This window comes from Eubalaena glacialis, chromosome 2, assembly GCF_028564815.1.
Source record: "Eubalaena glacialis isolate mEubGla1 chromosome 2, mEubGla1.1.hap2.+ XY, whole genome shotgun sequence".
NCBI lineage: Eukaryota > Metazoa > Chordata > Mammalia > Artiodactyla > Balaenidae > Eubalaena > Eubalaena glacialis.
In genome coordinates, this window is record NC_083717.1 from 17,261,045 (window position 1) to 17,274,151 (window position 13,107).

Sequence of the window (13,107 nt, forward strand, 5' to 3'; positions counted from 1 at the left end):
TTGAAGGGATTATAGTTGAAAACTTCCTTAATCTGGGAAAGGAAATAGTTAATCAAGTCCAGGAAGCACGGAGAGTCCCATACAGGAAAAATCCAAGGAGGAACACGTCAAGGCACATATTAATCAAACTATCAAAAATTAAATACAAACAGAAAATATTAAAAGCAGCAAGGGAAAAACAACAAATAACACACAAGGGAATCCCCATAAGGTTAACAGCTGATCCTTCAGCAGAAACTCTGCAAGCCAGAAGGGAGTGGCAGGACATATTTAAAGTGATGAAGGAGAAAAACCTACAACCAATATTGGTCTACCCAGCAAGGATCTCATTCAGATTTGATGGAGAAATTAAAACCTTTACAGACAAACAAAAGCTAAGAGAATTCAGCACCACCAAACCAGCTTTACAACAAATGCTAAAGGAACTTCTCTAGGCAGGAAACACAAAAGAAGGAAAAGACCTACAATAACAAACACAAAACAATTAAGAAAATGGTCATAGGAACATACATATTGATAATTACCTTAAATGTAAATGGATTAAATGCTCCAACCAAAAGACACAGCCTGGCTGAATGGATACAAAAACAAGACCCGTACATATGCTGTCTACAAGAGACCCACTTCAGACCTAGGGACACATACAGACTGAAAGTGAGGGGATGGAAAAAGATATTCCATGCAAATGGAAATCAAAAGAAAGCTGGAGTAGCAATTCTCATATCAGACAAAATAGACTTTAAAATAAAGACTATTACAAGAGACAAAGAAGGACACTAAATAATGATCAAGGGATCGATCCAAGAAGAAGATATAACAATTGTAAATATTTATGCACCCAACATAGGAGCACCTCAATACATAAGGCAAATGCTAACAGCCATAAAAGGGGAAATCAACAGTAACACAATCATAGTAGGGGACTCTAACACCCCACTTTCACCAATGGACAGATCATCCAAAATGAAAATAAATAAGGAAACACAAGCTTTAAATGATACATTAAACAAGATGGACTTAATTGATATTTATAGGACATTCCATCGAAAAACAACAGAATACACATTCTTCTCAAGTGCTCATGGAACATTCTCCAGGATAGATCATATCCTGGGTCACAAATCAAGCCTTGGTAAATTTAAGAAAATTGAAATCGTATCAAGTATCTTTTCCAACCACAGTGCTATGAGACTAGATATCAATTACAGGAAAAAATCTGTAAAAAGTACAAACACATGGAGGCTAAACCATACACTACTTAATAACCAAGAGATCCCTGAAGAAATCAAAAAATACCTAGAAACAAATGACAATGAAAACACGACCACCCGAAACCTATGGGATGCAGCAAAAGCAGTTCTAAGAGGGAAGTTTATAGCAATACAATCCTACCTCAAGAAACAAGAAACATCTCAAATAAACAACCTAACCTTACACCTAAAGCAATTAGAGAAAGAAGAACAAAAAAAACCCAAAGTTAGCAGAAGGAAAGAAATCATAAAGATCAGATCAGAAATAAATGAAAAGGAAATGAAGGAAACGGTAGCAATGATCAATAAAACTAAAAGCTGGTTCTTCGAGAAGATAAACAAAATTGATAAACCATTAGCCAAACTGATCAAGAAAAAAATGGAGAAGACTTAAATCAATAGAATTAGAAATGAAAAAGAAGTAACGACTGACACTGCAGAAATACAAAGGATCATGAGAGATTACTACAAGAAGCTCTATGCCAATAAAATGGACAACCTGGAAGAAATGGAAAAATTCTTAGAAATGCACAACCTTCCAAGACTGAACCAGGAAGAAATAGAAAATATGAAGAGATCAATCACAAGCACTGAAATTGGAACTGTGATTAAAAATCTTCCAACAAACAATAGCCCAGGACCAGATGGCTTCACAGGCGAATTCTATCGAACATTTAGAGAAGAGCTAACACCTATCCTTCTCAAACTCTTCCAAAATACAGCAGAGGGAAGAACACTCCCAAACTCATTCTATGAGGCCACCATCACTGTGATACCAAAACCAGACAAAGATGTCACAAAGAAAGAAAACTACAGGCCAATATCACTGATGAACATAGATGCAAAAATCCTCAACAAAATACTAGCAAACAGAATCCAACAGCACATTAAAAGGATCATACACCATGATCAAGTGGGATTTATCCCAGGAATGCAAGGATTCTTCAATATATGCAAATCAATCAATGTGATACACCATATTAACAGATTGAAGGAGAAAAACCATATGATCATCTCAATAGGTGCAGAGAAAGCGTCTGACAAAATTCAACACACATTTATGATTAAAACCCTCCAGAAAGTAGGCATAGAGGGTACTTTCCTCAACATAATAAAGGCCATATGTGACAAACCCACAGCCAACATCATCCTCAATGGTGAAAAACTGAAACCATTTCCACTAAGATCAGGAACAAGACAAGGTTGCCTACTCTCACCACTATTATTCAACATTGTTTTGGAAGTTTTAGCCACAGCAATCAGAGAAGAAAAAGAAATAAAAGGAATCCAAATTCGAAAAGAAGAAGTAAAGCTGTCACTGTTTGCAGATGACATGATACTATACATAGAGGATCCTAAAGATGGTACCAGAAAACTACTAGAGCTAATCAGTGAATTTGGTAAAGGAGCAGGATACAAAATTAATGCACAGAAATCTCTTGCATTCCTATACACTAATGATGAAAAATCTGAAAGTGAAATTAAGAAAACACTCCCTTTTACCACTGCAACAAAAAGAATAAAATACCTAGGAATAAACCTACCTAAGGAGACAAAAGACCTGTATGCAGAAAATTATAAGACACTGATGAAAGAAATTAAAGATGATACAAATAGATGGAGAGATATACCATGTTCTTGGATTGGAAGCATCAACATTGTGAAAATAACTCTACTACCCAAAGCAATCTACAGATTCAGTGCAATCCCTATCAAACTACCAATGGCATTTTTCACAGAACTAGAACAAAAAGTTTCACAATTTGTATGGAAACACAAAAGACCCCGAATAGCCAAAGCAATCTTGAGAAAGAAAAACGGAGCTGGAGGAATCAGGCTGCCTGACTTCAGACTATACTACAAAGCTGCAGTAATCAAGACAGTGTGGTACTGGCACAAAAACAGAAATATAGATCAATGGAACAGGATAGAAAGCCCAGAGATAAACCGACGCACGTATGGTCACCCTATCTTTGATAAAGGAGGCAAGAATATACAATGGAGAAAAGACAGCCTCTTCAATAAGTAGTGCTGGGAAAACTGGACAGGTAATGTAGAAGTATGAAATTAGAACACTCCCTAACACCATACACAAAAATAAACTCAAAATGGATTAAAGACCTAAGTGTAAGGTCAGACACTCTCAAACTCTTAGAGGAAAATATAGGCAGAACACTCTATGACATACATCACAGCAAGATCCTTTTTGACACACCTCCTAGAGAAATGCAAATAAAAACAAAAATAAACAAATGGGACCTAATGAAACTTAAAAGCTTTTGCACAGCAAAGGAAACCATAAACAAGACCAAAAGACAACCCTCAGAATGGGAGAAAATATTTGCAAACGGAGCAACTGACAAAGGATTAATCTCCAAAATTTACAAGCAGCTCATGCAACTCAATATCAAAAAAACAAACAACCCAATCCAAAAATGGGCAGAAGACCTAAATAGACATTTCTCCGAAGAAGATATACAGATTGCCAACAAACACATGAAAGAATGCTCAACATCATTAATCATTAGAGAAATGCAAATCGAAACTACAATGAGATATCATCTCACACCGGTCAGAATGGCCATCATCAAAAAATCTACAAACAATAAATGCTGGAGAGGGTATGGAGAAAAGGGAACCCTCTTGCACTGTTGGTGGGAATGTAAATTGATACAGCCGCTATGGAGAACAGTATGGAGGTTCCTTAAAAAACTAAAAGTAGAACTACCATACGACCCAGCAATCCCACTACTGGGCAAATACCCTGAGAAAGCCATAATTCAAAAAGAGTCATGTACCACAGCGTTCACTGCAGCTCTATTTACAATAGCCAGGACATGGAAGCAACCTAAGTGTCCATTGACAGATGAATGGATAAAGAAGATGTGGCACATACATACAATGGAATATTACTCAGCCATAAAAAGAAATGAAATTGAGTTATTTGTAGTGAGGTGGGTGGACCTAGAGTCTGTCCTACAGAGTGAAGTAAGTCAGAAAGAGAAAAACAAATACTGTATGCTAACACATATATATGGAATCTAAAAAAACAAAAGCAAAAAGGTCATGAAACACCTAGGGGCAAGACGGGAATAAAGACACAGACCTACTAAAGAATGTAGTTGAGGATATGGGGAGGGGGAAGGGTAAACTGTGACAAAGTGAGAGAGTGGCATGGACATATACACACTACCAAACGTAAAATAGATAGCTAGTGGGAAGCAGCTGCATAGCACAGGGAGATCAACTCGGTGCTTTGTGACCACCTAGAGGGGTGGGATAGGGAGGGTGGGAGGGAGGGAGATGCAAGAAGGAAGACATATGGGAACATATGTATATGTATAACTGATTCACTTTGTTATAAAGCAGAAACTAACACACCATTGTAAAGCAATTATACACCAATAAAGATGATAAAAAAAAATACATCGCATATTCAAAGTCAAGAAGCATTTTATAGCCAGTCCCTCTGTGGGCACCTGTCGAGATCATGCAGGGCTATGGCGTGGTAGGAGGAATGGAGGGGGAGATGAGACCAGATACGTGCTGGACTCATTCCTCAACCTGCCTAAACTTCGGAGTCCTCATTTATCAAGTGGAATAATGACAAAGCTTAGCTCCCAGAGCTGCTGTGAAAATAGAATGCGCTCAATATAAAGAAGTATAGTGTTATCACCATACAAGATTCCCATAGAGTTTACTTCTTCTCTCCTAAAATGATAGAATTGGTTCATGGGAACTTTACTGCTACTAAGAAGTGACATACGTATGATAATATGATGCTCTTATCTGTATCGTCTTGCAATGTTTCTTTGGAATATTAAAAAAAAATGCCAGCGATCATCCTGGTCTCACTTGCTTCTTGGTGCGAAGTTGTACTCAGTTTGAAGATCCCTTCCCTCTGGCTTCTCAATCCCTGAGCTGAAAAGCTGCTTAAGACCCCTTCGTGGATAGAGTTTAGGGAAATAGAGCTAATTCTTGGCAGAACTGCTTTTTAATGCAACACAACAGCTCTATCACTGGGAAGCAGAAACATTATGGAATGTTACAAAATCCATCTGATTTGCAAAAAGGTAAAGTGCAATCCAGCCCAAGCGGTGATTATTATGTTAGCAGGGAAGACAGGAGATGGAACAATAAATAATTTTCATGTTTGAAGTTAAATGTTTCAATCCTCGTGACCTATTTAATTCTTGACTTTGGGAAGAATTCTACAGTGATTTAGCTCATTAAACCCAGGAAGAAAATCCTAGCTTAGCAGCTAACTAGGGACAAGAAATGGGTGAAAAGCATCTATGTTTAAGGTTTCTCAAACAATGAAACAGAAAACATTCATCTATGGCCCTTAGCGTTCTTCAGAAAGTATCTCTGGATTAATTCTGATAGACTCCTTGTAAGTCATCATGTTTTCTGGAAACACCCATGAAGCATAAATAGAATTTAAGTTCAGTAAAGTGATTACCCAACTCTGGCTCTTTTCTCTAAGCAGAGAGACCTAAAACTCCACTGAATAGGGAAAATGTTCCTCTTCTTAGTTAAATCCTGGAAGATGCCAAAGGTGTCAGTGTCCAGAGAGAAGTAGGAATATTGATTCACTGGGAAGAGCTGGGCAGAGCAATCCACCCTCATGGAGTTCCTGTGTTTCAGAATTTAGTTTTCCTATAATCAGAGGAAGGTGAAGAAAGAACCATTGGCACATGGATGGTGGGGAGGAGGGGAGGCCAGTTGTGTTGCAACAAGCTTTCTTAAGGGTTTACTCTACTCTACCCTCCCCTCTTGTCTTTGTTTATTATTATTATTATTACCACTACTATTATTTTAGTCCCAGATGGAAAAGAAATTTTCCCAAGAATTACCAAGTAGCTCAACTTTGCCCTTTCTCAAAATTTAGCATAGCTGCATGCCTAAACACTGTCAGATTTATTATCTATTTACTACAAGAACAAAACTTACCAACAGATATTTGGGAATTTCATTAAAAAAAAGAAAAAACTTTACAAAATGGAATATAGAAACATTTGACACAAGATTTTGAGTTGAAAATTTTCCATTTATAATGCCAAATTCTTTATGCCTTATCTTGACAAGTATCCAGTTTGGGTTGATATTCTTTCAGGAAATGTCTTCTTAATCTTCTCTCCTTATTAGGATATTATTTTTAAAAGAGAACTTTAAAAAATCTTGAAAGATTTAAAAAATCTTATTTGATGCTGGAATAATACCAATTTCTTTAACAATAACAAAGCTAATATAATAAAAGCCATCAGGTTTGGGATATTTTAGGAAAATGTTTAATTCAACTGTTTCTTTGGAATGTAGTAGTCATAGTTTGGAATTTAAGTTACAGTTCAGTTCTATGTGGTTTTTTATGCAACTCAGTGTCTGAGAATACAAATGTCATTTCAAGTTAAGGCTTCGCTGTTCATTTCGAATCAACAATTTACAAGTGTCATATTGTCATAGAAAATAAAAATTTCTGTAAAAAAAATTTGCACAAAATTTTATGATGGTACAAAACATGAAGCAATAATATACCAGTAAAATGAAAACATTTTACTACAGAAAGTTTTATAGATCTCAATAAAGAAAAAAATATGTTATTTTACACCTTTTAAAATTACGAAACAATCTAAAACAATATAAACTGAACATTTTGTAACACTGCCTTTACAAATTAATAACTTTATAAACATATAATTTTTAAATATATTTATCAGTGCAAGATACTTTCAAATTTAAAGTTGCAGTATCATTTTTCCTTGGCTGAAGACAACTGTAAGTCTGTTGCCTTAAAGATAAATCAAGTCTTAATGCTTTCATCCTGGTACGATTATAACGGCTGAATGGATGCCTCTGGGGATAAGAATCTATTCTTCTTTCATAGTGATCAATACTTTCCTGGAAACAAAAGGCATTCTCAATTCAATTATACCAGGATGAATGGACTTTCCCCTCCATGATGCAAATGTTACTCCCACAAATATATTCGAGTGAGACCTACAGCAGTGCCGGAAGGGAGGAAGTTCTTACGGTACAACATGGCATGGCACAAATACACGGAAAACAACCAAAGCTTCTTTGGGTTAATTCAATGCTGCCTGATAAGATATTTACCTCTCCGTGCCATTGGAGGCTTAGGTCTTGCCAGCCCCAAGGCAGGCTTTTTGTTTGTGAGGCACTGGAAGTTTCTAGAAGCATTCATTCAATTTTCTGTTTTTTCAGGGTTGCTGCTGACTGAATTTTTAAAAACATTTGTTTTGACTTTATTCATTTTCTTCCCCTCTGTCATCTTAAAATACTTCATCCCCAGGCACCAGGATTTATTGTCACTTTCTTAAATTAACTGTTCTTTCTTCCACTTCCCTTGTCTGACTCAATACCAAAACAAGAAGGCTCTCATGGGTCATTTTTGTGTATTTGGGTGTAAAAATCTCCTGTTTTTGGATACGGGGAGAACTCTATTCCTTTGGGTCTCACTTGAAAGCCAATTAGTATTATGTCTTCTCTCAACTTATCACTATTTCTATTAAATGCAAACATTTCTATCGAAGATCATTTCGATTGGAATAGACAGACAAACGGCTTTAGGAAAAAAGATACTGTCACTTTAACCAGTTAACAAGGAAACCAAAGTTAGACTTTGGAGGGCAAAGTTAGGAATTTCCCTTATTTATTTATTTTCCAACATAAAGTCTAGTAAAAGTGTTTGCCATTACCAGCAGGTTAAAGCTGCAAGTTTCTTTTCTGGATAATGGCAAATGCTTAAATCCTAAGAGAGAAAAAAGACAGAGAGATAGGAGAGAAAGAGTTTACATTTGAAAATACATTCCATATGAAAGAACAGTAAGAGAGAATATTGCAGCTTTTTACAAAAGGGTCAAGAGACATGAAATTGAACTACGGAAAAAGCAGAACAATTAAGCCACGTTGCCAAATCTTCGGAGCCCTTGCCTACCCGGAGGCTGACATCTCACACTAAAATATACTTTCTTCTTAGTCAGTGGGCCACCAGGGTTTGATTCAAGAGGAGGGCTTTCACCAGCGAGAAACAGGGCGGGTTAATGTAACACAATGAGAACCAGTACAAACAAAAAGGCACTTGAGAGGACGTAGACCAGCCAGTGCCAAGGATTCTTCGTTGTGGTTGTCGGCATCACACCCAGTTGCCAGCAGTGTTTGGTGATGGCACAGTTTTCTGTATGGAGTTCACAGCACAAGGTTGAGTACAACACTGGAAAACATCGAGGAAATCTGACGGTATTGCTTCGTAAACAGAGCTGACACACTAGACTGGTACTGAGGCTACGGTACTTTAACAGAAAACATCCTACTCCTTCTTTGCCTATGCACGACGCGGGCGATGATACACAAGGCCAGCTTCAGGAGTCCACTGAAATGTGGTTACTCGAATATATTCTGGGCACTGGGCTGCAGGTAGCATGTCCGTCAAAAGGGCCCCACTGAATACACTTGGTGCCAGCATCTTGGATTTTGCAGTTTCCGAAAAGAATCCAGAAGAGGAAGAGAGAGAAGGGAAAGGGGAGTCCAAATGAATTATTAAGTCAATCATACTTGGTCTCAACACCAGCATTTGATTATTCAAAAGAAACCAACAGAAAGAAACTGACTGTACAGGATTCCGATTGTTAACACAGCTAAGTCGTTCATGTCTGTCGGCCGAACTCATCGAAGCTCCTGAGAAAACCTGGCTTGGCATCATTAACGCACTTCCCAGCCTGAACAGTGAAAGATCAGCCGGTCCCCAGCTCAAGCTCTGTCCTCCGCTCCACTCTCCTGCTCGCCTGGTCACCTCTGTCTGCCTTCATGCCTCTGAGTAAGTACTCTGTGGATTCAGTTTGTCTTTTTTCAACTTCACGCCATCCACAAGTTCGAAGTTATAGTTCTCCAGGGCAGATAAGTTTCTTTCCGACATCCCGTTGTGCCAGCAGGCACAGTACAGCACGACCCCGCAGACGGCGCCCAGGAGGACGCCCAGGGCGCTCATGGCGATGATGGTGATGAGGATAGGGTCCAGGGTCTTCAACACGTTGCCCGGCTTCCTGGAGATGTTCTCATCACCTTCTCCCGTGCCTTGGTATCCTGGGGTGCTCCCTGGGAAGAAAAAGGAAATTGGCTCCGTGAGCTGCCAACGTACCAGATGACAGTAGACAGAGAAATGGAGAAGAAGGAAAGAGAAAGGAGTGAAGCACACGTCCGGACTGGGCTGTCCTCCCCAAGAGCCTGTGGGGGGTTTCTGCAGCGGGGGTTTGGCTCCCCCATCGCCAAGAAACACCAAGGTTTAGGTTTGACTCATTGCTGGGAATTGAAGGTGGGAGGGAAGGGTATTGGGTGTTGGTGCTGTGATTCTGACCGGAAGCTTAGCGCATGGAAACCACTGACTCTGGGTAAACAATGAGGGTTCGGTTCTAATCTAATTCCGATTTCATGCAGCCCGCCACCTGTGAGATTGTAATCTGTATTTATCGTCCTTGGCCAGATATGAGGTCTGTAAACTTTGCAAAATGCTTCGTCACACATTTGTCTAGAGGGGAATTTAACCATTCCTGGTGCATTTGCCTGATCCCAAAACCGGGCACGAGGAAGCCGCCCAAGCTGTCCTTCTGTGTGTTAGTGCTACCACATATCAAATCTTCAAGTTTCCCCCTTGAGTCAATGGTGGTTTCACTCAACAAGGAGAGGGCTTTCAGAAAGAAGGAGGGCATGCCTGCTGCTGACATTTAAAGTGGCTTATGGCTCCAATCTAGAAGCTGGGTCAGTGCTGTGCTGAATAGAACACATTTAATAATCAACATCTTTGCTGCCCTGGTGGTTTCGCTGGAGATGGTCACACAGTTCTGCACTCAGGCACTGGGGAAATGTTTTCTTTAGAGTGGAACATGAGAAATTACTAACATGGGAGCTCTGAGTCTCATTACCTGGGACTAGAAATGAGACTAAAATGTCAATGTGCAACAGGCCTGGTGTTTACTTAATGGTGTTCTCATCAACAAGGATTCCAATCAAAGAAAACTAAAAATATGAGATGCAAGTCCCTAAATAGGGGGAAACAAGCCACGGGGACATATTAATATTCTCTCCCTTGATGCAACATTGTTTTGAAACAACCTCTAATAAAGTTTACAACCCAGCGTGGACTACATAACTAAGCTAAACGAGTCACGTGTTAATATGACCAACCACAGACATGGTGCCATCTTTATTTGTCTCCATCAAGTCCAAGTCTGGCTATAGTAGGTCCACATTTCTAATGACAACAGGTGCTGCTGTTGATGGATAGGGCACAGAACTGCTGGCAGCAGCTGTGAGTGACGCTGGGGCAAGTGTCCAACACCACCATTGCTGGCAGGAGGCGCAGAGACTTCTGGGAATAAAATAATATCAGGCAAGGCCTAACTCCGACCAAATGTCTTGCATTGGATCACAAAGCAGTGTTCAACGAAAACACACATTTTTGAGTTAATCAGTCTGAAGTACGAGGCTACCATCTAATTTGCTGTGTTACTTAAGGCCAAGTCACTGCTCTGAGTTTCAATCTCCTCATCTGTAAAATGGGGATAAATACACTCAGAGAGCAGCTGTGAGGATTAAATAAGACAACTTATGTAAAGCGATTGGAACATACTAGCTACTCAGTAAACCCCCATCATCATCAGCATCATTATCATCAATACTGTGATCATTATCGCAAAACGAGGGTTTCAGTAGAGGAGGCTGGGAACAGATGGCCCAAACAAAACAGATTATCACAGAAATTGGGCTCCCGTTCTCTAAAGATTATATCTGGATATCAACCAGGAACAAGAATTTGGGTTGGTTTCAAATTATTATATGAAAATTATTGCAGATCTTTGGGTAAGAAACCATCTTCACTAGTTTCCTGTGTCCATAGTTATAAAATGAGAGTGTTTCACGTCATTGTCCTCTGAGCCCCCTCTTCCAGCTCAGGCAGGGAAGGGCCAGGGTAGCACACGTTCCCCAGGGCTCACCCCCTTACACAGGCTGAGGCTCTTACTGTGTGCGGCTCCCAAGTCTGCAGAGCAGGCAGGAGAGGGCACTCTGATGACAGCCCAGGCACAGTACCACGGATGCGGGTGTTTATTTCATGTGAGCTGCTTTGATACACCAGGGCACCAAAGTTCCAGAAAGCTTCTTCATAAATATACTGAAAGCCACAGTAAAATATTTTAAAAATCGGTCAGCAAGACAAATTTACCTGTTTCGTCGATTTTACTTTCTGGGTTCTTTTTATCCAGGTCTGCTGGTTCTGACAAGTCAAACAAAATTGAAAGGGATATTTGAACTGCCAACCAAATACAATACACACAAACTACATAAACCTTTACACATACACACACACACACACACACACACACCACTAATGGCTCTGTTGGGTTTCCTTTGGAGTTTTTAGTACAATCTGACCCCACCAAGTAACTGGAGAGCTATAGAGAGGCAGTGATCAATGACTAGGGAATTGGTGTCAGATCTAAATCCAGGAAGCACTGCTGGAGCAGAGTGTGTTGTCTTAGGAGAAGAGCAGGGTGGAGGGAAATGGTTTTGGCATTTGGAGTGTGGGGAAATCTGGTGAAAATAGAAAACAGAAGTGGAGTTGCACATATGGCTACCATCCTGTGCTTTTGTAGATAACTGCTTCGTAAGTGTTAGTCAGTTTCTCATATGGTATGTCGGCTCATTAAGGCCAGAGATTGTGTCCTGTGTCTTACCAAAAAAAAGAAAGAATCTGGAGGGAGTGGAGTCCTGGTATCCCTTATCGTTCTGAGTAGAGCACAGGGACCTGGTTCACTGCTATGTCCCCAGCATTTAGAACAGTGTTCAGAACATACTCGGTGCCTCAATAAATATTTGTTATATTAATGCATGAATAATTAACAAAGAGCTGATAATCTCCCAGCATCCATGGCTAAATATTCGAGGAAACATATTTGTCGAATAATTGTAGAATTATCTTAGACGCCTTTTCATTGTTACAGCAACACAAAGTTTTAATGGTGCTTTAGCTGTGACTTTCTGAGTATAATGCCCAGCAGTAAGCACAGCTAAGTAGATGAGGCACACGAAAACAGAAAGGCTCACGGACTTGTCTTAGCTTCTATACATTCACTGTAGCACTCGGATGCTGCTTTGCACATAGAAGGTGGTCAGTGAAAACCTGTTGGGCCAGATTGAATGTACTTCTTGGTTTCAGCTGGTAGAGCTTTCTCTCCCATTCCAAAAAACATCACCATCAACCTTCTCATCTTGGAAAAGGAAAGCAAGTAGTACGTGCCCTGTGTAACTGTATGAAACATACATTTTAACAACTGTGTAGACCTGGATGTGGGGAATTTGTAAAGTAGTTGCAACGTAAATATTAAGCCTTATTTTCTGTGAAGGTCTGCAAAGTACTGTGGCAGGAAGCAGACCTTTATTCACTGCCCTCTTTTTCCCCCAGTTTCTTCAATCGACCCTATCAAATTATTGCCACTTTAGGGATTACGTATATCCAATACATTGTATAATAAAAGCTTTGTAAACTGCTGAAATGACCAAAAACCCATTATAGCCAACAGGCCTCCTTTGTCTTAAATTTGCCCAATAGGGTTATTCCATTTTGTTATAATTAACATCCTATTATATAATGATATATAACAAAAGTTTAAGTGTAGCAAATGGAGCTTAAGACTAATTACTGTGCTATTACATTGCCATTAGTGGTTCTATGTATAATTATATATCAAGAACTGGGAGAATGAATTGGTTTTCTACGTCAGACTCTTACTCATATACACCAGATCGATGAAATCCATGAACTCTGAAACACTAGGCAAAGTTTCTA

The 13,107-nt window shown here is 39.4% G+C and overlaps 1 protein-coding gene across 7 annotated transcripts in view; it reads right to left on the reverse strand.

Annotated features, from left to right (window-relative positions):
* Nucleotides 1–6,557: 6,557 nt before the first annotated feature.
* The window catches only part of NRP1 (neuropilin 1), a 135,698-nt gene continuing 129,148 nt past the window's right edge, over nucleotides 6,558–13,107 (reverse strand). For 5 of the 7 annotated variants that reach the window (XM_061178881.1, XM_061178874.1, XM_061178895.1 and 2 more), the window contains 2 exons: nucleotides 11,485–11,535; nucleotides 6,558–9,362 (listed from right to left, as the gene is read on the reverse strand). In XM_061178881.1, coding sequence (XP_061034864.1) covers nucleotides 9,073–9,362; nucleotides 11,485–11,535 — 341 coding nt within the window. In that variant the 3' untranslated portion in view covers nucleotides 6,558–9,072. The remainder of the gene's footprint in view (nucleotides 9,363–11,484; nucleotides 11,536–13,107) is intronic. The other 2 variants (XM_061178909.1, XM_061178918.1) reach the window with 1 other exon arrangement.